The 25,848-nt window shown below is 41.1% G+C and overlaps 1 protein-coding gene across 1 annotated transcript; it reads left to right on the plus strand.

Annotated features, from left to right (window-relative positions):
* The first annotated feature begins 564 nt into the window (after window positions 1-564).
* LOC133816780 (uncharacterized) lies at window positions 565-1,298 on the plus strand. Its single transcript, XM_062249098.1, has 2 exons — window positions 565-778; window positions 851-1,298. Exons 1-2 carry the CDS (start codon window positions 680-682, stop codon window positions 1,220-1,222), a joined length of 471 nt encoding a protein of 156 aa, XP_062105082.1. The 5' UTR covers window positions 565-679; the 3' UTR covers window positions 1,223-1,298.
* Window positions 1,299-25,848: the final 24,550 nt, after the last annotated feature.

Genomic DNA, 25,848 nt, shown 5'->3' on the forward strand with positions numbered 1-25,848 from the left:
CCCTTTTGTAATCTTGCTCATTAGGCTGCTGACATCACTGAATTTGGCCTGCCACTAACAAGCTCTAAAGCAAAAAATCCAAAGGCAAAGATATCAGTTTTCTCTGTAAGGTGACCACGCATGGCATATTCTGGTGCAAGATAACCAATTGTTCCAGCAACATGAGTACTTATATGAGTTTGTTTATCATCATAAAGTTTAGCCAAACCAAAATCTGATATTTTGGGAATGAGATTATAGTCAATGATGAAGAAGAAAGCCTTACTGTATGGAATAGTTCTGAGTCTAAAGTATTTGTGAATTGAGATACTATATTACTTGTATAGCTAGAATTAATGTTATTTGCAAAAATTCCAACATTGCTAAAAAATTACTGTATGGAATAGTTCTGAGTCTAAAGTATTTGTGAATTAATATCTTTGCTGAATTTTCATATTATAATATAACTCACGTAATCATATAGTGATATCTTTTAGTGTTAAACTGTTCAATAAAGTTTGTAATAAATAGACATTGTGTTGTTCAAAAGAAAATGTTGTGTAAAATTTTTTCTAATAAATTTTATTTGGATTTATTTCTTTAGGAAAGAGCATTAAAGAATACTACCAATCGATCAAAGAGGAAATGGGAGTCGAAAAATGGTTCAGTCTCCACACCACGACATCACATTCGACGTGGAATGGTGTTAACTTCTCCTACCGGTCAAATTGAGACATGGCGTCTAAAGCATTATGATGCTGAGAAAGGATGGACTGGAATAGAGCTCGGGCCATTATATGTAAGTAATTTAAATTTTTATTTATCATATTTATTATATTTCTTACTAATAATTAATTAAATATAATATTAGGATAAAATGATGGAGTTAAGGGGTCAACATCCTCCAGAAGAACTGTCTGATAAAGAGATTATGGAGCGTGTACTTGGACGTGATTCGGTATACTTGCGAGGGTGGGGGCGGTCTCCTAGTGTCACAACTTCTACTTCACATCGTGAAAATATTGTGGGTAATCAACCAACTTATGAAGAGTTACTTGAACGACTTAATGATACAACTTCCCGCCTTAATGCTACTAGCGAACAACTTAGTGTAGTTGTGGATATACTTTGTCATAACAATTTGATGGCACCGCCTCCACCACCTCCAACAGACCAAGCTTCAGATGCAAATTTAAGAGAGTCGCCATCTATTTTAGTTCGGGAGTCACAAGATGATTCTTAGTTTATTTACATTAATTTTACTAAGGAATGAATTTTATGAAGTTTTTTTTATTTTGGTAGGGGTAACCTTAAAATGATAACTTTATAACTTATTTTAGTATTGAATATTATAAAGAATTTTAGCATTAAATATTTTATTATTGAATGGTTTTTTTTCTAGTTTATTTCTAATATAGAACATTTACAAATAACTGTTATTATCTTTTACCTACACATAACCATTAAATTTGAACAAAATATTAATTGTGTAACAAACCAATAAAATAATGCTATGTGGGCTAATAAAATGATGCCACGTAGGATGCCACGTACGATGCCACGTACGATGCCACATAGGATGCCACGTAGGATGCCACATAGGATGCCACGCAGGATGCCACATCATCAAACACGTCATCTGATGACTCATAAATTGATTTACAACTTAGTGGGGTCCACTGATTCTTTTACCTACCAATGTTAATAAGTGTAGGTAAAGACTCTTTCCCCACTAACTTTTACCTACCAATCTCTACCAATTCAATATTGGTAGGTAAACCATATTACCCACCATTAGGCAAGTTTTACCTACACTTATAATTGGTAGGTAAAGACCCCATTTTCTTGTAGTGCATGTTAGAGGAGAGAAGTGCATGTCCTACCACCATGCACGTTCAACCCACAAAAACATGTCCTACCACCATGCATATCCTACCACCATGCATGTTCAACCAGCACTTGCATGGGTAGTGAGTAGGAGGTGGACCAACTAGCTAGAGGAGACTAAGTCAGACACAACTCCAACAACATACGCGGGAATCTCTCATTCTTCCCACAAATAGGGGGGTTTGTTACATTTCGAATTTTGAATGTTTAAATGTAATAAATATAATAAAATATCCCTATCATAAGGGGATATCAGTTGAGGATCCCAGGCCTATAAATAGAGAGTTTATGGGATGAGAGAGGGACTTCCTTCGGCTTCTTCTTTCTAGAGAGAGAAAATTGGGACTGTCTATTCTAGAGAGAGAAATTGCTGAAATAATAGAGAATTCTTGTATTTTTGCAATCTGTACTGAAGAAACTCAGTTGGCTCAGTCCATCTGATCTTGAGTACGGATCTATAAATCACAACTCTAAATGGATTAGGCTATTACCGACAATCGGGGCTGAACCACTATAAAAATCTCTTGTGTTATTTACTTTTCTTGTTTATACCGTCTGTTGTCGTTTTTATTTCTCTTGAAGGCTTGTCGTTATTGACGTTCTCACGTCGTTGGCTAAAAACGCAGTCAACAGAAAGAACATGGAAGTGTACGTTGATGACATGCTAGTCAAGTCAAAGGCTGCCGATAACCATGTTTCTGACCTGGAAGAATGTTTTAAGATACTATGGGAGTATGGCATGAGGCTTAATCCGCAGAAGTGCACTTTTGGAGTTGTATCAGGGAAATTCCTAGGGTTCATTGTCAATACTCGAGGAATCGAGGCGAACCCCGACAGGATCAGATCATTGCTTGAGCTTCCCTCACCCAGGTCGCGCAAGGACGTCCAAGGCCTGACAGGAAGGGTGGCAGCCCTAAACCGGTTTATTTCGAAGTCCACCGATAAGTGCTTGCCATTCTACAACCTGCTTCGAGGAAACAAGAAGTTCGAATGGATAGGAGAGTGCGAGAGCGCTTTCCTCAACCTGAAGGCGCATTTGGCTGAGTCGCCCGTATTATCCAAACCAAAGGCAGGAGAGCCTCTTTTCCTCTACCTAGCTGTCACGGAGGATGCAGCTAGTGCCATATTAGTACGGGAAGAAGACCGAGCTCAGAGACCAGTCTACTACATCAGCAAGAGACTTCTCAGGGCTGAATCCCGGTACCCGTTGATGGAGAAATTGGCATTTTGCCTTATCACGGCCTCGCGAAAGCTCAGGCCGTACTTCCAGTCCCACTCGATACACGTCATGACCGATCAGCCTTTAAGGCAGGTTTTGCAAAAACCTGAACCATCGGGACGTCTGTTAAAGTGGGCAATCGAACTCAGTCAGTTCGAGATTGTGTACATTCCGCGAACTGCTATAAAAAGTCAGGCCCTGGCCAATTTTGTAGTAGAGTGCACAGGATTCCAGGATGATCCTGCAGAAGACTCACCCCAGGTCACCTCGTCCCAAGCGTCGTGGAGGATATTTGTGGATGGCTCATCCAACGAGAATGGCTCCAGAGCTGATATCCCCTGAGGGACATAGGTTCCACTCGGCGCTGAGATTCGGATTCAGGGCCTCCAACAACGAGGCCGAATACGAAGCTTTGCAGGCGGGGCTGAGGATAGCCCAGGAGCTGAAGGCGAGCTCCGTCTAGTGCTTCAGTGACTCCCAGCTCGTGGTAAACCAGGTTCTGGAAAAATATCAAGCACGGGGACTCAAAATGGCTGCTTACCTAACAAAGGTAAAAGTTGAGCTGTCTGCATTTAAACGAGGCTCGATCGAGCAGATACCTCGGGAGCAGAATGCTAACGCAGGTGCTCTTGCCAAGCTCGCCACCTCGGGGGAGACGGAGACCTTGGGGTTAGTGCCAATAGAATTCTTGGAGAAACCAAGCATAGAAGTAGTCAGGACGGAGGTCGAGATGATCGACGCCAGGCCGACCTGGATGACCCCCATCCTTGAGTATCTCATCGAGGGAAAGCTGCCTGAAGTACGTAATGATGCACGACGAGTCCTATATCAAGCTCCTAGGTACACGGTACTAGATGGGGTGTTGTACCGACGTGGGCACTCCCTACCTCTCCTCCGATGTGTTCTTCCAGGCGAGGCAAGGGCCATCCTGCAAGAGGTGCATGAGGGTTTTTGCGGAGATCACATTGGGGGGCAGAGCTTGGCCTTAAAGGTTCTGAGGCAAGGGTATTACTAGCCAACTCTGTCCAAAGACTCGATCTCATACGTAAAGAAGTGCGAAAAGTGCCAGCGATTCGCCGCAATTGCCCGAGCTCCTCCGGTCGAGCTGAAGATGATCTCATCCCCTTGGCCGTTTGCAGTTTGGGGGATAGATTTGGTCGGCGCCCTCCCTACTGGAAAAGGCGGGGTCCGTTACGCCGTGGTAACCATCGACTACTTTACGAAGTGGGCTGAGGTAGAACCTTTGGCGACGATAACGTCCAAAAAAGTGCTTGACTTCGTGGTTAAAAGCATTATCTGTTGATTCGGCCTGCCCAAGAAGATCGTTTCTGATAATGGCACTCAGTTCGACAGCGATCTGTTCACCGAGTTTTGTGAAAGGTACGGAATTGTGAAAAGTTTCTCCTCCGTGGCCTACCCCAGGCGAATGGCCAGGTCGAAGCTGTCAATAAAACTCTAAAGGCGAGCCTCAAGAAGAGATTAGATGAAGCGAAGGGAGTTTGGCCAGAACAGCTCCCCCAGGTCCTATGGGCATACCGGACCTCGCATCGGACTCCTACGGGTCATACTCCTTTTTCCTTGACTTTTGGAAGTGAGGCAGTCCTCCCCGTGGAGATTAAGGTGCTTTCGCATAGGGTCCAGTCTTACAACCAGGACCGAAACCACGAGCTACTGTGCAATTCCCTTCACCTAGTTGTTGAAAGGCGAGAAGATTCGCAACTCCAGCTCGCCCATTATCAACAGAAGATTGTTAACCCAAGATATGTTTCCAAGAGGGGGGGGGGGGGGTGAATTGGAAATTTAAACTAATTTCGGAAATTTAAAACTTAATATGAAAAATTATGCAATAAATTAAATTTATCAAGTAAAAGCAAATAATATGGCAATCAAATAGATATAGCAAATAATCAAACTTGTAATGTAAAGAGTTGAAGGTTAAGAAATTGCAAACTCTCGAATTTTACAAGGTTCGGTAGAACTAAGCCACCTACGTCCTTGGTCTTCAAAGCTATGGACCTAGCTTTGAGTTCAACTATCGAGCCAAGTTAGCGGGCTTGACTAACCCTTACAACCGGGAATTTTTCACCAAGGTATTTCCAAACCTCTTACAATAGTTTTCCACCACCAAGGACTATCAACCTCTTTTTTCGGATTGTTGAAGTGCCAATCTCACTCTAACCTGGTTGTTTACAAAACCGGTGCCAACCTCACCTCAATCTAAATATGGGAATGTGTTTGATATTACAAGCAAAAATCACTCTAGAAGTATGATAATACAATGAGAAACCTAGAGTGATTAGCAAGCACACTTAGAAGAAATAAATATAAATTTTGGCTCAAGTGTGTGAATATGTGTTTGGATGAGTTAAACTTTCAGAGCTCTTTGAAATCAATGGATTAGGTTTGGTATATGTAATAAATTCTCAGCCAACCTCCAACTTTGAGTGAAAAACGAGTTTATATAGAGTTTGGGAAAAAACTAGCCGTTTATAGCCGTTAGGGGTTAATTTTCGAAGCTGTTTGCCGCGAACCGGAAGTCCGGATGGTGAACTGGAATTCCGGTCTGGAAGCAACCGGAATTCCGGTTGCCAATCCAGAATTCCAGATGGCAAACAGAGAGCAAAATCCGAATTATGCCTATTTTCCCGTTTTTCAATTCTTTATAACTTTTAGCTCGTTTATCCGATTTCAAAAATTCCAATTGCGTTACGACCGTATCGAGATGTATTTTCTTAAAAGTGAATTTAGGATATTTATTTCTCATTTTAAAAAAATCACCATTTTTAGTACGTGAGTGAGTCAAATTTTATACTTATGACTTAAAGTATACTTGCAATCACTTTACAAGACTAAGAAATGAAATTAAACCTTTATCTTGAGTTTCTTGAGTCTTGAAATCCATTTCGGGTCATTTCCGGAAAATTTGGTAAAATGACCATTTTGCCCTTGGTCATAAATTTGACTTTGAAATGCTAATTCACTTTGGTTTTTGCTACAAAATCAACAAATCATTAGTAACAAATAATAATCAAATATTTGTTAATCATCAAAACAAGGAGACTTAAGAGTTTGGGTCAACAAAAATCACTCGCTATTTCAACTCCAAAGTCAAAAAGCGCGCCTTCAGCGTTGGCGACCTAGTCCTAAGGAGAGTCTTCTTAGCCGGTAAGGACCCCAAAGATGGAGTCTTGGGACCGAACTGGGAAGGACCATATCAAGTCATCGAGGTCATTAAGGAGGGAACTTATAAGTTAGCTCGGCTTGATGGAGGGGCAGTCCCGCGGACTTGGAACGCCATCCATTTAAAGAAATATTATCAATGATTCCCTTATAAGGCCTGAAAGGGCATTTTTCATGTATTAAGCAATGAGAATTAACTCTTCGTTTATATTTGTACATGTTTTTCAAGTTTAATATAAAGTAACCACGAAAGACCCTTTCCTAGTTACTTGGGGGGCATATGGTACCTGGATATAACCAGGTCTCCTTAATGACTTAAAGTTGATTCATATCGATTGACCGTTGTTTTTCTTAAAAAACGCGACATATTGATAAGGATTAACGCTAACTAAGTCCTATCCTGGATATAACCGGGTCATAAAACTTAGAAGTTGATTTAAATCTATTGATCGTTGTTCTTCCTAAAGAGCTCGGGATATGGATAAAAGTTAACGCGAACTAAGTTTTCAAATTAAGTTCCTGGATATAACCGGGTCATAAAACTTAGAAGTTAATTTAAATCTATTGATCGTTATTCTTCCTAAAGAGCTCGAGATATGGATAAAAGATTATCGTGAACTAAGTTTTCAAATTAAGTTCCTGGATATAACCAGGTCATAAAACTTAAAAGTTGATTTAAATCTATTGATCATTGTTCTTCCTAAAGAGCTCGAGATATGGATAAAAGATTAACGCGAACTAAGTTTTCAAATTAAGTTCCTGGATATAACCAGGTCATAAAACTTAGAAGTTGTTTTAAATCTATTGATCGTTGTTCTTCCTAAAGAGCTCGAGATATGGATAAAAGATTAACGCGAACTAAGTTTTCAAATTAAGTTCCTGGATATAACCAAGTCATAAAACTTAGAAGTTGATTTAAATCTATTGATCGTTGTTCTTCATAAATTGCTCGAGATATGGATAAAGATTAACACGAACTAAGTTTTCAAATTAAGTTCCTGGATATAACCAGGTCATAAAACTTAGAAGCTGATTTAAATCTATTGATCGTTGTTCTTCCTAAAGAGCTCGAGATATGGATAAAGATTAACGCGAACTAAGTTTTTCAAAAATTGTAACCAAAATGCGTAGGGGCAAATGAGTGAATCAATTAAAAATGAAATTGAGTTAAATTGTCTCGAGGTGAAAGCACCTCATGCAAAGGTTACACAAAAAAAAGTAAATTAAGAATATGGAAAGAAAGGGCACGAGAGAGGAACGCCCTAAGCTCCGCCAAGGGGCCCCTTGGAGGTCGCCGTCTCGCCCTGTTCAGCTGCACCGGAGCCTTCCCCGACCTCGGAGGGCGCTTCTTTATCAAGGCGAGCTTGGAACTTTACCAGCAAGCGCTCCCAGAGGCTTGCTGACAGGAAGGAGAAGTCATCGTCTGGATTGTAGGCCCATCAATGGTAGAACAGGTCTTCCAAGGCATTTTCCGAAGTTGTCCGCTCGGCTTCCAGGGTGGCCTTGGCCTCAGCCTTTGCGGCATCTAGGTCTGTCTGCGCGGTGGCGAGGGCGGCCTAGAGCTCTTGGACCTTTGGGCGGGTTTTCTCCAGCTCGGCCTGCGAGGCCGCCAAGGCATCCTTAGCCGCCTGCAGAGAAGTCTGGTGCTCGCTCTTCATCTCCTCGAGCTGAACCTTGGCCCTGGCGATGCTCCGGTGAAGGGCAACAACGCCCTGTGAGAGATAAGAGACAATTGCCTTAAAAAAAAGAGAAGGGAGAATTGAAACATAGGGCAAGGTATGATAACAAAAAGCCATGAAAGGGTAAAGTCAGCTTACCGTTAGGGTCATGCCCATTGAAGACTCCATCACGCCCACCAGGCTCATTGTCTCGATGGCCCTGAGCTCCTTCTCGTTGAACTTGTATATGTGGCTAACGGCGTAGTTCGCCGACTCATACACTGTTCCCTGGAAGGCCTCTGGAATCTTCTCCAGGTCCTGGGGATTGATTGGGATGCGTACCTCGGAAGGTACAATCACCGATGCCCCGGGCTCTGCCCCGGCATCCTGGACGAGAGCCGGAGCTCGCGGAGGAGGCGAGGGCATGTTGCTTCCCCCTGCAGGAGGAACCGCTCCCACGACCTGGGCAGCAGGGGTTTGCTCCTTCTCCTTTGCAGGAGACTTGGCGGGGGTCCTGACGGCGTGCCTAGACGTCCGGAGCCTCTTCATTCTTGGCCCAACGGCCCCAGCTGAGGGGTTCCCCTTGGCGAACACACTTCGCAGGCTCTCCTCGGGCTGAGACATCTCTTCTGTCAAAACAAAGACATGGTTAATACAATAGTTGGAAATCATACAGAAACAAAAAAAAAAAAAAAAGGGGGAAAGAGAGAAATTCAAGTATATGTATACTAAAGAGAATCCTACCCCCCGAGCTAGAAGAAGAATCTAAGTCAATTACTTCCCGAGCTGGCGCAAGTTCTGGGTCCGAGGCTGATTCAGGGCTAGATTCTTCTACATATTGCCTAAGCCCCGGAGCTACGGCACCCCTCCAGAGTGATGGCCATGACTGAAGGTTGGTCCCATACTCCTCGAATAGGATCGACCTAAAGGCTAGGGTGTTATCTACTACTACGGTACCCCTAGGCCGGCTATCTTGGTAGTCCAACACAAGCCGGTCGACACAGTGGAGCAGGGTTGTGTTCAGGTCCGGATCACTTCGGTGACGATGGACGAGCTGCCTAGGATTGAACCTAGCTAGCCGAGGGTCTACTGTGGCCCTATCTAAACTCCTAAACAAGTAAGGATTACCTTGGCCAGAAGGACCCGTGGCTGCTCCGGACAGAATCCGCTCCTTGCCCGATGTCTGGGCGACCTCCAACGCCCGCTTCTTGTTTCTCATGAGGGGAACCTCGTCCTCCTCATCTTCATTCCCCGCGACCTCCTCCATGATGATGGGCTTGGTATCGCGGGCTGGGGGAAGCCCCCGGGGCCTCTTTAGGTTCAAAGTCTGATTTGGGAAAATCAGCTTGCAGGCCACCATCGTCTTGTCTGTCACGAGCACGCGGTAATCCTTTTCACTGAGGGGCAAGCCCGCCAGTGTCTCATATTGGGCCCCGAGGGTCACAGATTTCTCTGTCCTCGCAAAGATAGCTGTAGGGTAAATCTAAATCAGAAAGGGATACCGGAGGAGATGTATGATACTTAACTTACGAGCTAAGGTTGAAAAACACTTACGAGGACGATTGAAGTAGTGGAGCTCGCAGTTCCGGAACCCCGTCGACATAAAAAATTGATCCTTGAAGTCGTTGGGGTGGCTGGGCAGCTCGATGACCGCAGCCGTGTTAGGGAATCGGGATAAGTAATGAAACCCGTCACCTCGCCCCCGCTGGTCCGAGCTGGCTTTGAGGCAGAAGAAATAGAGAATGTCCGCAGGAGTGGGGACCTCCAACTCCTGTTTTTGAAACAAGTATCTCAACCCCGCCAACAAACGGTAGGAGTTGGGGGGAGATGAAATGGGGCCAACCTCACGAAATTGAGGAAGTCAGCAAAATATTGGTCCAACGGGAGGAAGGCCCCCGCCTTAAAATGCTCGTCGCTCCAGGTCGCGAACGACTCGTCGAGCAGCGCGTAGCTCCGCTCGCCCTCTAAGGGAGGCCGGGCAACCACTGATGCTCTCCCCAGCCCGATGTTGTGGGAGAGGAAAATTTTGTTGACCTTCGCCTGGTCGGTAATCTTTGAGATGATCCTCTCCGCCTCAAAGAAAGCGTCAGGGGCCACCTCGACCTCCTGCTCCATCGCAGGCCCGAAGTTGGGGATCGGGGATTCCGCCATCACCACTTTTCCTTTGTCTTGCTGGGAGGCCGAGCTGCCGATGGTCTTCTTTGGGGCATTCCTCTTTGGTGCCATCTGGTCGCCTAGTGAACAAAAGAATTTTTTTTAGAAAAAGGCGACCTGATAAGGAAGAATCAAAAGAAGTATTCTTTGCATGAGCTGAGGTAAGCCCAGCTCGTGGAGAGTGAGACCACGCGGTTCTATGAACACACGCCTGTGCTCCCAACAGATCCCAAATTACTCGGAATTCGTGTGTCAGGAGGGTCAGGATAGAATTTTCCTTGGAAGGAAGGTTTCAGTAGGCAAGGAGGGCAAAACCGCCTGTGAAGCGTGTCCCCTAAGCTACCCGGTTTTGCACCCAAAATGTACCATAAATCCTGCCTAGAAATTTCCCCAGAAAAAATGCATCCTGTAAACCATGTTCCTAAACGATTTTCTACAGCAAAAATACCCTAACCTAAAAGGCTTTCACCCTTCATACCCACAAAAACCAGTATACCCTTGCATGCGACTACAGTAAATATTTACCTAAGCTACAGTGAAAAATATTTTCAAAACATGCACAGTAAGGAGACTTACAGAGTGTTTGGCTGGGAGGTGGATGAAGGCGTCGACTAGATGGAAGCTCCGTTGGAGTGTTTGTTTCCAAAGCTTTGAAGGAGTCCTTACGCTTGAGCTTCTGGAACGCTGAAAATGGCAGTCGGAAAGAAGAGGGTTTTTTCTTCTGAGATGAAGAGAGAAGAAGGAGATAATTTCTGAGACATTTCAAATGAAAGGGTGGCCCATGCGTAGGGTGGCCACCCCTTTTATATACGCGAAGGGTCACGTAAAAAGGGTCGTTGGATGGCCTTGGGGTGGGATCCAAGGCCCTCCACTCGAAATACGAAACGAAGGCTGGGCATAGGCTAGGCCATTAAATGCGGATCTCAGAAGACGTACCGTCTCCAACCACGATGTTCCACGTATTAGGCGCTTGTGTAAAGTGTGGAATGTGTAGAGTTCATGGGGAAGCCTAAAAGTCCCTACTGTGGCCTTATATGACGTCGTATACCACAAGCAGGGGCTTGGGGGGGGGGGGGGCAGATGTACGCCCTGATTTTCCCACGGACTGATTAGCGAGTTGAGCTGCGGCCTAATCATGATTATCTCGTGGACATCCCCAAAACCGGAGCTGCCATCATAAGATCGTACCTCCTTAGCTCGAGGCAACCCAAGGGTTCGCCTCTGGTTGCTCAAGGGCTGAGGCTAGGCTCTGAAGGTCGAAGATCGAGTTAAGTATCCAGCTCGTGGTACAAGCTAAAGTTGGAGGCTATGACCCTTTATAAAGTCAACCACGCAAGGTAAATGTGCATATATCAGATATCACGTGTCTGATATATCCCTGACTTCTCGGACACGTAGCGTGAACGTGCGTATTCAGACACCCACGACTGGGTTGGGCCGTGCGGCCCATTATCCCCTTACCTATTGACTTGACCACACTTATGTGTCAGATTTAGGAATTAATCATGAACGTCACAGAGTTGATACGATAGGTAAGAAGGTCACGGGATGACCTTCTTACCAACTCCCAAGTGCCATCTCTTATAAATATGGAGACCCTGGGAGTTAATAAGGGTTGGATTCTTTATTGTAAGAAATACCCTATAACCAAATATCCAGTATAGAGCAATAATACTGACTAGTGGAGTAGAAGGATTTTAACCTTTGAACCACTTAAAAAACGTACTTTGAGTCACCATTTCATTTCCTAAGATCATATATCTATTTCGGTTCAACATTAGCACTAATCCATTTCTCTTCTTTTCTTAATTTCCTGTTGGCGAAGAACCGCGTCAACAATAACTAATAGACGGTGTAACTCTGTTGAGTTTTGGAATGGTCTTCAAGCATTTATACAAATGGCCAAGAATCATATGAATTCTTCGAGAGAAGTGAGGTGCCCATGAAATCAATATGTGAGTATGATGAGTCAGAAACTGGATGTGGCAAAGGCTCACATACATAGATATGAGTTTCTGCAGCGATATGTAAGATGGACTTACCATGGTGAAGTTGATGTTGCTCATGTAGTGGACGACGGGGCTCCAGTGACAGATGAGATGATTGACATCATCAATGATGTTATTGGTGAACAAGACACTAATGAAGAAGGCGTAAATGAAGGAATTTTAGACGGTGGTGGCAATAGTGCGGAGAATCAATTTGATGACATGTTTCAAGCAGTCGAAGCTAAGTTATACCCTAGTTGGACTTGGTTGTCTTCCTTGAACTTCTTGCCAAAGATGTTGCACATGAAGGTAATGAATAAATGGACAAATAGTTCATTTGATGAACTTTTGAAGTTTTTGAAATTCGCATTCCCGAAGGAGAATAAGATTCCAACATCATATCTAAGAAAAATATGAGAAAGATAGGGTTAGGATATCAATCCATTCATGCTAGCAAGTATGACTGTTGTTTGTTCTGGAAGGAGCATTCCCAAAACTAGAGTTGTCCTATATGTGGTGGGAGCAGATGGGTTGACAAATACACAAATGGGAAAAAATTCGCTTGAAAAGTGTTGTAGTACTTTCCTTTGACTCCTAGGCTCAAGCGTCTTTATGGTTCAAGGCATACGATAAAGGATATGACTTGGCATAGTATGGGACGATTGAAAGAATATGGTGTGATGCACCATCTTGTTGATGGGGGTGCTTGGAAACAATTTGATTCTTAATTTCCAAATTTTTCCAAAGTACTTAGAACCATTCGATGGGTTTGATTGCTAATGGTTTTAATCCATTTGGTAACATGAGCCTGTCTTACAGCATGTGGTCGGTAATATTCTACACATACAATATACCTCCTTGGTTATGCATGAAAGAGTCATCATTCATGCTGACCTTGTTGTCTTTTTGAGGAACGAGGTAGACAAATTAATTTTTTTTTGGATGAAGTTCAAACCAGAGACGCCGCAACGAACAGTGTGTTCAGAATGCGTGAAGCACTATTATGGACTATCAATGATTTTCTGGCCCGTAGTAGTTTGTTTGGTTGGAGTGGCCAAGGATATATGGCATGTCCTACATGCAATGAAGGCACTTCTTCATGTCGTGTAATTGGGAAGACATCTTATGTTGGTCATAGAAGATTCTTATCTTTAACGCATAAGTGCAGGAAGAGTGCCTTGTTTGATGGGAAATATGAAAAAAGACACCCTCCAAGAAAATTCAGTAGTCAAGATATACTCCAACAATTAGCGCATGTTCCAATTAGTTTTCCAGGTAAACATATTAGTTTAGGAGGTGTGAAAAGAAAGCAATATCCAAAAGAGCTGAATTGGAGTAAGAAGAGTATTTTCTTTGAACTTGATTACTAGTCCAAACTTGAACTGAAGCACAATTTAGATGTTATGCATGTGGAGAAAAATATTTACGACAGTTTACTGGGTACTTTTCTTATGAATGAGAAGTCTAAAGACACTACAGTTGACCCTTGATTTCGTCAACGACACGGAGTCAAGTAAAACGATAGGAACAAGATGAATTCAAGATAAAGAGATAAATGACAACAAATATTTATAGTGGTTCGGCCCTAGAAATGGTAATAACCTACGCCCACTTTGTGTTTTTATTGATGTAGAATCCCAAAAGCTGTGATTAATGAACTAGGGTTCACGATTTTCACAAGCTTAGAGATGAATACAAATTTGGCGGATAAAAACACTATAATTCTTTCTCTGAAAAGTCCAAAAGAAAAAAAGTCCCTTCCCTCGAGCCCATTGAGTCTTATTTATAGGCTCAAAGAGTTCTTCATGGACCGATGGGTCTTAATTACATTTAATACAAGCGCATATAAATAAAAATAGAAATCACAATTATTACATAAATGAGACATTACATATCCATAGAGAATATCTGAAATGCTGCGACCAGACTGGTCGCGCATAAAATATGTCGTCTGCTGAGTGAATTCTCTTCTGGTCAATGTTCGAACAGATCATGCTCACTTAAACGGTCACGTGCATCCCATGTGTATGTTATTTTTGCCACGCCATCAGTTAAATCTTTTTTTGGGTAAATATTTGCCCCCCAAGTTTATTTTACTGCAATCAACATATAATAAACTTAATTGAGCAGCTCTCAGTCTGACCTATCACGTATGTCAGTGCCTTTTCAAAAAAGTAAATAATTATGACTGTTGTAGTTTCCCAAAAGCATTTTGACGGCTACCACACTTTCCCACGCATCAAAAACTTATCCTCATCATTACCTCTTTTACTGTGCCATGATCAGTATAAATAAATCACTTTTCTCATTTTTTTACCTTTTACCAAACCTTCCTCTCTCAAGAACTCAGAAGAAAAATCCTCAAGAGAAGTGTAATGACCCAACTATTCTAGATCTTGGACCATTAATAAACTACTATACATGAATACTAATCTTAAGAAAACATACATATGAAATAGTCATAACTTTATTAAAATTGTAAAACAAAGGTTAACATAAAATTTAGAGTAGGGTATGGGATCCCATTGTTTTAAAAATAAAATAAAACATAACTTAGATCTTAAAATTCATTACAACTCAGATGCGGAAAAATACATAGAAAATATGATTTTAAAGACTTAAACAACTTCATCCTCGAATCGTACGCGCAGTCCACCGATTCCATTCTCCCTCAATACACATCCCCAAGCTGCCAAGAACCTTCCCGCCACTATAACTATTAACCTGCACATATAAAACATAAATGAATGAGCCTAATGCCCAACAAGGAAAATCTACTACAAGCATGAAACATATACATACACATAAACTATAAACTGTAAACTATAATAATATGACTATATAAATACAACATCTATTACAATGGCCATCATACTTCTTGGGACTTTCTAGCTAAACAATCATATGCCCAAGGAATCTACTGTTATATTATTTTATAATATAATGTAAAATTATATTATTTTATAATATAATGTTTTAGATTAAATAAATGTGACATGGAGTGTCACATATTGTAACATATAATAGAGAGTTACATTATTTGGATATATGTGAAATATCCAAACATGTAACATATTTGGTGTTACAAATTCATCACAAATTTGTAACTCCTAAATATCACCCATTATTGTGTAGATTTGTTGTTACACAATATTGAGATGAATTTCTTAAAGCCATATGAGAAATGGCTGATATAGATGTGATTTTAACTCCCATATTGTGTATGGAAGTTACAAAATCAAGTGGGAATAAATTGGAAAGTTTTGGAAAAAACTTAAAAAAATTGTTTGCTGAAACTGACCAAGGGCCGCGGCGCTTGAAACAAGCGCCGCGGCGCCAGTGGTTGACAGATTCATACTAAGTCGGTTTTTATCCAATATTGAATGTTTCCAATAGCCAAGTAACTCCCAAATCTCTATTTTAATTCCATAAAACACCCAATTTATCATTGGTAACAGCCATGGGGGTTGGTGGAATTTGAAATTCAAAGGGTGTCTCTAAACTCTATAAATAGGAGCCTAATGCTCACTTGTAAGACACACCATTTCTATCCACTAAAGCACTTGGCTAGAAACACCTTGAGGCTTGATAATTCCATAAAGCATTTCCAAAATCTGAGAGAGATCCCTTAGTGCTTGAGTTAGGGGGAAATAAGCTTTTGGACAAAGGTTTTAAACCTTGTTCAAGTTGGTGATCCCCAATCCTCTTCACTTAGGTTGTGTAAGTGAGAGTTTGTTTGTGGTTTATGTTCTTCCTTTTATTCTATTGTTCTTCTTCTTATTCTCTTGTTTTATTTACTTGTATATTTTGTTTAAGAGTTGTAATCTCTTCATTTGGTCCAAACACTTTATTTTATTTGTAACTTTTGTTTTGAGTTGTATTTTTCTATTCTCTTCTTTATCATCTTCTTCATTTCCTTTGTTTTATTTGTATTTTCAGTTATAGAGTTGTAACACTTTATTTAATCAATCTTGTCCATTGTAATATTTTTCATAGAGTTGTAACATTATCTTACCATTTCCATTGAGGCAATATTATTTTTCCTAACATCTACTACTGGGACTTGTTATCTAAACAAATTATGTGATTGTTATCCAAACAATTCATATACAACTAAAAACATATCATACTTAAAACATATATCAACAACATAAAAGCATACAAATCTACCCTATTTTCCTTACCAAAAACCGGAATGTGAGAACAAGATCGGGACTTTGGAACACTTCTAAAAACCATAATAGAGAGGTGAGTATACTAAAGAAAAGAGATGAAAAGAATGAACTACACCATCGAAAAGATGCTTACCAACAAGAGCCTCAAGTTCAAGATCTTAGATGCCTAACCAAGAATAGAGAAGACTGAGTTAGGATTTGAGTAGAGAAGAACTATAAGAACTTAAGGAAACAATACAGAAATGAACTAGAATTTGGAATACCTTTAATGCTTCTATGACCGAACTACACCTCGAAACTGAAATATACTATAAACCTTACTTCCCAAGTGTTTATTAAGCTTATAATGATAAAGCTTATAACCCCAGCCCAAGTGTTTAACACTCTAAAGTAAACCTAGTAGCTTGTAGGCTCTGAGTAGGCTCTGAACTCAGCTTGATGGATGAAGAAATGGCTGGGTACTAGGTCCTATTTATAGAGTTCAAGAATGAAAAGATCTTCATTTAACTTGAATAAAATAATGGCTTTTTAATTGAAAATCATTTGAATAATCGTTCAGCAGAGGCTGAAGACTCGGTCAAAAAGATTCTAGACTTATCAAGAGGTTAAGGATTAAAATGAGCTCGGTTTCAAAATTGTTCAAAAATCTTGCACCATAGCCGATATATCGCCCATGCTAGGCGATATATCACCTGGGCTGATATACCCGAGGCTCGTCAAGGTGGTCGTGCGAAGCTACGTGTTTTTCGTATCCCCGTATGGCGATATATCGCCCTCTAGAGCTGCGATATATCGGCATACACTGAAATATTATACAAGTAATTACACATTTTCAGCCAAATTTAAATTGAGTAAACAGCCTTGACTAAGTCCTTTAACGATTTCAAAGCTGCTGGCAGACCCTAGGATTTTCAAATATTGCTCTTAATAAACGTATTCTTCAAAAATACTTAATTTCTTATTAAACATACACATGACAAGTGTTAATATCTTATTGGGTCTATCTAAACCTTATAGTATAATAATTATCATCTCCATAACCAGTCATATTAATCAAACCTTAGGTTATAATGAATATTCTTAAACTATAGGTTAAACTTATAAAATCTACAAGTATTGCTACAAGTGTCCAACTAAGTCCCAGCTTGAACCAAAATCCACAGTAATAAAAATACTACAACTATTACTAGCTATTACTATTACTAGTACTATCTATCTAGCTAAGTAAAGTTCTTGGACTCTACAAGAAGCCCAGAAAAATTCAGTATTCCGAGGTGTGTTCGACCAACCTTGAGCAACAACACCCGTGACTTCCACACAATCTGCAATCCAAGTAAGTTTTTGAACTCCCTGTCTCTGTTATACCATTGAAAATGAATTTCATGAATTTTTTGGTTTGAGTTTTTGAATGTTTTTGAGAAAAAATATTTTGGGGTAACCGAGCTCATACACAGAAACATGATAGGATAGGAGTTTTAGGTACTAAAAACATTAAGTGAGGCTTGGAAATCAGTGTGGGAAGTATGAATACAGTTTTAGGGCCCAAAATTGAAGTCAAAATTCGAGTTTAATGCTTTCAAAAAAATCTGGGTTTTTCCCGCCTATTTTCGGAGTTGAAATTTTTTTCTGAAAAAACTTTTCACTTCCGCTTTTTGATCTATTTTTTCAAACTGCTCGTATGTTTTTAGTGTTTACGTTAGGATGCTGCTGGTCATATAAAAGCTTAACTTTTTTACAGAGCAACGTTATCCCAACATTTCCTCTTCTTCTATCTATTGGCCATAGATTCTCATCTCCCCTTTTCTCTTCTCAGATATTCATGCACAATCCTTGGAGAGGTGAGAGGTCAATTGAAGACGATCTTCTCGCGTTGCTATTTGAGGATCAAGAACAACTGCCACTTCCTTTATCTGATCTTCCTTCTTCCCAAAAAAACCCACCGACCAGCCCTCCGACCAGTCAACCTAACATGGCCCGCGTGAAAAACATTACCCGTAGAATTAAGAAAACAACCAGCTCTCCTTCTAACCAGCCTGACCCTTGCGCCAAGGACCCTTCAACCAACCCTCAGCCTGTAAATGTTGCACCACCAGAAATACAACCCAGAGCTTGCCTTGCGACGACCTTAGGCAAGACGTTGACTGGTATTATATTGATTGATTAAATAAGTGTTACAAAATTGATTATTTAATCTAGTAGGGGAATGTTATATTATTTCATATAATATAATATTAGATTAAATAATGTGACAAAATGTGATTTGTCACACAAATGTGATTTGTCACACCTTGTAACATATTATTGAGAGTCACAAAATTGGACACATGTGTGTGCCTAAATGTGACATATTTTGGAGTTACAAAATCAATTACAAATTTGTAACTCCCAAATATTACCCAATAATGTGTATATTATATGTTACACATTTGAGATTGGATTTCATAAAGTCATATGAGAAACGGCTGATAGAGATGTGATTTTAACTCCCATATTGTGTATGGAAGTTACAAAATCAATTGGGAATAAATTGGAACGTTTTGGAAAAAAAACTAAAAAATTGGTTGCTGAAAAGCGCCGCGGCCCTAGTGGTTGACAGATTCATACAAATTCAGTTTTTATCTAATTTTGAACGTTTCCAACAGCCAAGTAACTCCCAAATCTCTATTTTAATTCCATAAAACATCCAATTAATCATTGGTAACAACCATGAGGTTGGTGGAATTTGAAATTCAAAGGGTGTCTCAAAACTCTATAAATAGGAGCCTAATGTTCACTTGTGAAACACACAATTTTTCATCCATAAAGCACTTGGCTGAAAAATACACCTTGAGGCTTGGTTATTCCAGAGAGCTATTTCCTTGAGAGATCCCTTAGTGCTTAGAGAATAGGGGGAAATAAGCTTTTGGACAAAGGTTTTGAACCTTGTTCAAGTTGGTGATCCCCATTACTCTACACTTTGGTTGAGTGTGAGTTTGTGTTTTTCATTGATCTTTTCATTCAGTTGGTCTTCTTCTATTATTATTGTTTTGAGTTTGTAATCCTCTTCTTCTATTTCTATTTACATATTTATTGGTATCTCTTGTTTTAGAGTTTTAGTTCTAATAATTCTCTTCTTTCTCTCATTTCTACATTTACTTGTATTGTTAATGTTTTGAGTTTGTAAGCTTCTTCTTCTACCTCTTTATATTTACTTGTATTTTGAGCAAATTGAATTGTAATATTTATTTAATCAATTACCTTGTCTATTGTATTTTTTGCATAGAGTTGTATTTTGGTTTTTCCACTTTTCCATTGAGCAATAAAATATATTCTCTAACAATTGGTACATTGTGTCTCCTAGCATCATATCGGCCAGGATGGTGAATAATTATCTCAAGAAGTATGGTAGCCTTCCTGGGATAACCCTAGTCAAGCCTTCTCCCGACCAGAGGGCAAACGTGCCTAGAGGCGCCTTCAGCGCCTGGTCGAGGTACCACATTGAGGCAGGGGAAATCTTGCCCCTGCACAGATTTTTTCAAGGGGTGGCCAATTACTTCAAGGTCGCCCCTTTTCAAATTAGCCCTAACAGATATATAGTCCTATCAACAATTTATATCCTTTATAACCATAAAAAATGGTCTGTGCCTACACTGCATGAGATTAACTACTTGTTCGATCTCAAGTCCAACCCCATCCATAACAACACGAGATTCTTCCCTTTCTACCACCAAGAGTCTGCTCGTACATTTCTGAGCGACATCACCTACAAATCCAACGTAGGACACTACTTCCAGGAGTACTTTCTTATGACGGACCTGGTCACCAATTACTTGACTTTCACTCGAGGATGTAAATATCTCAATCACTGGTCATTTATTTATTTCTAGTTTGTTTTATTCTCCGTCCTTAGAACCTTGATGTTACATCTAGGTCCATGGTATCGACCAGACCCCACTCCATAGATGGAGATAAGGGCTGTAGCCTTGGCCAGCTTGAGGAATATCGAGAAGAGCATTAAGGAGCTAGTCACAGAAAGTAATTTGAGGCTGGTTGACCTCTTAGCACCTCACCAGGAGGTGAGGGAGTCCACCTCAGGGAGTGCTACTGGAGAGGGCATCCCCGAGCAGCAATAGGATGTGTCACAACCCCTGAGACGGGGGGCAACAAGAGTGACCATCCGGGAACCCTCCAGCAACCCTTAGGCTGCTGCTGCCCCTGCCCAACATGGGAAGGGCAAACAAAAACTTCCAGAGTACACAAGGGCTCTACTCGAGTCTTCTGACGAGAACAGTACTGACTTCTCACTTTTAGATAACTTGCCCATCCCCTGTCATTTATTTGACAGGGACGACAACTTTAGATTTGTGATCAGTAGTTTAAATTCAGACATCTTCGAGGCAGAGAGTGATTGTAGCAGTAGTTCTATAAATAATGTATCGACCGGTAATAATAGCTCTGGTATATTACTTAGAATTTCCTTTCTCCTTATTCCCTTGCTCTTTTAAATAACTTAAATTATATTGTCTGATCGTTTGTTTCCATCCTGCAGTCATGCCTTCTGGAGAAGCCTTTGACCTATACACTAACGACGATGCTCCTTTGAGCAAAAAGAGAGCGAATAAGTGGCATCCTAGGGAGGGCAGGAATGAACCCTTCAACAAGAAGGCTCGAGCAGAGGATCCTCCGACACCTCCATCAGCGCCACTCCTTAAAGGAATACCACACCTCCCCTCCTCCTCGCAATAGCCTTCCTCCCGACCAGGCTAGGCAACCCTCAATCAATGACCTGCTGAGTGTCGCCTACAATGCAACTCATGAGAAGCTACAAAGGCTTTCAAGGCATCGTCGTAGCCAGGAGGCCTTCTCACACCTTCCTCCACTACAGCACAGCCAGGTCATTACCCGCGGGCTGTCTGAAATTCTCAGCATAAGTTTTTCTCCAATCTCTAATTGAACAACATTGTCTCTCATTGCATCTGACTGGTTTATTGTTCTTTTTCTGTTCGCATGGTATCCTCACAATGGGGCATGACTAACGGCGAGCTAAGGAGTTTGAGGCTAAATTTGCTTAGGAGGTCAAGGTAGTCGAGGTCAGATATGCCGAGTAGATAAAAGCGGCTGAGGAGAAAAATGCTAGCTTGAGCGAGGAGCTGAGGAAACACCAGGAGGCATTGGTTAAAATCATTGAAGCGAAGGAGAAGTATAAGGAGGCTTCAGTTTTGAATTTTAAAAAGGCCTCTAAACTTCAGAATGACATGGTGATCAGTAGGAAAGAAACCGCCGAGCAGGAGGAGCGCGCTAAACGGCTCGAGGAAACCAATGCTCGCAACCTAGAGAAATATAAGGGAGCGGCATTCAAATGCTTCTACCTATTCTGGAAGAGCAACCCAGGGGAAAATTTTGACTACCTACTAGAGCATATGAAGTAGGCTGAACTGGAAAAGTGCGTTGCTCGCCTGGAAGAAGAGAAGAAAGCTTAGGAATCTCCTAAGATCTCTTTGACGGCAGGCATTGAAGGCACCGAAGAGGATGCTGGGACTACAGTCGACCAACAATCCCAACAAGACCCTCCTGCTGCTCCATAATTTTATTTATTTATTTATTTTCATTTGTAACTAGTACATACGAACCACGGTTCGTGATGTCAAGACAATTTTTTGCTGTGTAGGGCAGCTTCCTTTTAATTACTAATTGCATCCGAGCAACAAATGCTCGCGGTGTAAAACATTTTACTTTGATATTATAATATTTTCTATTTATTATAACATATGCTCGCATGACCGAACTTAGCATAGCACTTTGTTTTCATTCTACAAAATCCAGAAATTTTGAAAATTACTCTAAGTGTCGTAGTATGCTTTCCCTTATTTTGATCGTGTGTTTATATATGCTTGTTGATATGCTTTGCTTGCTTAGTACCTTATATTCCTCCCAAGTGATTGAGGAGCTTAAGGTCCTCGGTCACTTGCCATGACCAAGACCTGTTCGAACATTAGTTCTCGCAAACTTATAAAAAATGATAATATAGAAAAACAACACACGTAACGAGAAAATACTTGTAATAAATACAATAATTGACAAGAATAACTGGCTGCACACAGTTCCTTTTATTTCTCGTAATAAATGGAAAAAATCGTGTCTGTAAGAGTGATCAAAAATTGATCTTACACTTGTAAGCGACCAGTCATAAAATTGACCAGCCCTTGTTCATAAACTTGTAAAAAGTGAAAATAATACAAGCCAGTTCTTTAAAAAGAACTGTTTATTGATAATACTTGCGCAGGTGTTCTCCATTCCAATAGCGAGGAATGAGATCTCCATTCAAGCGAGCAAGTTTATATGTGCCTAGTTGGAGGACTTATTCAATCTGATACGGATCCTCCTAGTTAGGTCCAAGCACTCTGACAGCTTGATCGCGTGTGTTAAGAAAAACTCTTCTAAGTACTAAATCCCATATGTTAAACTTTCTTTCACGTACTTTAGAGGTAAAATATCGAGCCACCTTTTGCTGATAAGCTGCCACTCGAAGTTGAGCTTGCTCGCACCTTTCATTGGCCAAATCCAAAGACTCCATCAATAACTGGTCGTTAGTACTCTGATCGTATGTCAACCTTCTATGTGATGGTGGATCTAACTCAATAGGCAACATGAATTCATATCCATAAGCCAGAGAAAATGAGTATGGCATGTTGCTGTTTGATGGGATATTCCATACGACCAAAGGACTTCTGGTAGTTGTTCTGGCCATGCCCCCTTCGCTTCTTCAAGCCTTTTCTTTAGGGTGTCCTTCAGGGTCTTGTTGACAGCTTCAACCTGTCCGTTTGCTTGCGGATGAGTTACTGATGAAAAGCTCTTGATAATCTCGTGCCTCCCGCAAAAATTAGTGAACAGGTCACTGTCAAATTGTGTGCCATTATTAGAGAAAATTTTCCTTGGCAACCCATATTTACACACGATGTTCTTGGCCACAAAGTCCAATACTTTCTTGGTCGTTATTGTCGCAAGTGCCTCAGCTTCAGCACGCTTCGTAAAGTAGTCAACAACAACTACTACATACCTAACATTTCCCTTTCCTGTGGGTAAAGACCCGATCAAATCAATCCCCCATACTGCGAATGGCCATGGGCTTTGCATCTATTTGAGCTCATTTGGGGCTGCTTGAGGTATTTTGGAGAACCTTTGGCACTTGTCACATTTCAGAACAAAGTCCATAAAGTCCTCATTCATGGTAGGCCAGAAGTATCCTTGCCTTAGGATCTTTTTTGACAAACTCTGCCCCCTATCATGATCTCCGCAGAAACCTTCATGAACTTCTCGCATTAGTTCCTTAGCCTTTTCTTTAGAAACACACCTTAATAGTGGCATCAAGTATCCTCTTCTATATAAAATTCTGACGACCAGAATGAATTGAGCCGACTGCCTCTGGAAGGTCCTTGCTTTGTTTCTTTTTGCTGGCAATTCTCCTTGCTCAAGGTATCTAATGAAGGGCGTCATCCATGTGTCTGTCACTTGGATCGCCAGTGAAGATTCTTCTGCTTGAATGCTTGGTGCTGACAAATGCTCAACTGGTACTATGTCTAAGGTGTCAGCATCCTTCGTGCTTGCTAGCTTGGCCAAGGCATTGACATTTGAGTTCTGATCGCGAGGTACTTGTAGGAGGGTATACTTCTCGAACTGTGCCAATAAGTCATTTTCTTTGTTCAAATAAGCAACCATCTTGAGACCTTGGGCTTGATATTCTCCCATAATTTGATTAACCACTAGTTGGGAGTCACTGTAGATCTCAAGCGACTTTATATCCATGTCCTTGGCTAATCATAATCTTGTGAGCAGAGTTTCGTATTCGGCTTCGTTATTGGATGATGTAAAGTTAAATTTGATTGCACAATGGAATCGATGTCCTTCGGGCGTGACTAAGATCAAACCTGCTCCAACATTGTGCTCGTTGGAAGAGCCATCTACGAATAATTTCCACGAAGGAATTTGACTTTGGGGTTCAAGTTCCTCCCTTGGTTCAACATTCTGAATTCTAGTGAATTCTGCGACAAAGTCTGCTAGAGCTTGTCCTTTCAGAGCTGCTCGTGGAGAATAAGAAATATCAAATTGCCCAAGTTCAACTGCCCACTTTAATAATTGATCAGCGACTTCTGGTTTCTGCAGGACTTGCCGTAATGGTTGGTCGATAAGTACCACGATGGGGTGAGCTTGAAAGTATGGTCGCAACTTTCTAGAGCCCAAAATCAAGCAATAGACTAATTTCTCAATGGGTGGATATCGTAATTCTGATCCTAATTGCCTCTTACTTAAATAATATACAGAGATTTTTGAACATGTTCCTCCTCTCTGATCAAAACAACACTAGTAGCATACTCAGTGACTGCCAAGTAGATGGATAAAGTTTCTTTTTCGACCGCTTGGATAAGATCGATGGTTGTGACATATGAGACTTTCGCTCCTGAAAATCCTATTCGCACTATTCCGTCCATTCGAACTTCTTGTTTCCCTTGAGTAGATTGAGAAATGGAATGCACTTTTCCATTGACTTTGAAATGAATCTACTCAAAGCGGCAATCCTCCCAGTTAGGCTTTGAACATCTTTAATCTTGGCAGGCGACTTCATCTCAATCAGGGCCTTGATCTTTTCGAGATTAGCTTCAATACCTAGCGAGTTTACTATAAATCCCAAAAAATTTCTCGATCCAACACCAAAGAAACACTTGTGGGGAATTAACTTCATATGATATTTGTTCAAGATATTGAAGCATTCTCGCAGATCCCAGATGTGCTCTTCTGCCTTCTTCGACTTAACCAGCAATTCATCGACATATACCTCCATGTTAACGTCAATCAGTTCTTTGAACATATGGTTGACCAATCACTGGTAAGTCACGCTAGCATTTTTCAAACCGAAAGGCATTACTTTGTAACAGTAAAGCCCTGTATCCGTTCGAAAGCTAGTGTGATCCTCATCAGGTGGATGCATACTGGTTTGATTGTACCAAGAGTATGCATCCATGAATGATAAAATCTCATGTCTGATGTAGCATCAACCAGCTGGTCGATCCTTGGGAGTAGGAAACAATCCTTTGGGCATGCTTTATTGAGGTCTGTGAAATCCACACACGTCCTCCACTTTCCATTTGGCTTGGGAACCAGTACAGGATTAGAGACCCAAGATGGATAAAATGCTACCCTGGTGAATCTATTCTCCTTTAGCCTCTTGACTTCATCTTTTAACGCCTTCAATCTATCTTTGTCGAGCAGCCTCCTTTTTTGTTGCACTCGTGGAAATTTTTTGTCCATATTTAAGACATGGCTGATAACTGCTGGGTCAATCCCAACCATATCTTTATGCGACCAGGCAAACACCCCTGGTTCTCCTTCAAAAATTCCACCAATTTTTTCTTTATTGTTGTCTCTAAGTTTTTACCAACTTTCACAACCCTGGTCGGATCTGCCTCTTCTAGTTGGACCTCTCGAGGTCCTCCACGGGTCCCACGTTTTCTTCAAAATCCCCAAAGCGAGGATCTAAGTCCCTATTCTCACTTTGGGCAACACCTTATTTGGTGACCTGTTCACTTGATTGGGCTTGTACATCGTTTGCGAATAGCAACCTTTTTTTGAATTTT

The sequence above is a fragment of the Humulus lupulus genome, chromosome 2 (assembly GCF_963169125.1).
Source record: "Humulus lupulus chromosome 2, drHumLupu1.1, whole genome shotgun sequence".
In the NCBI taxonomy this organism is placed as follows: domain Eukaryota; kingdom Viridiplantae; phylum Streptophyta; class Magnoliopsida; order Rosales; family Cannabaceae; genus Humulus; species Humulus lupulus.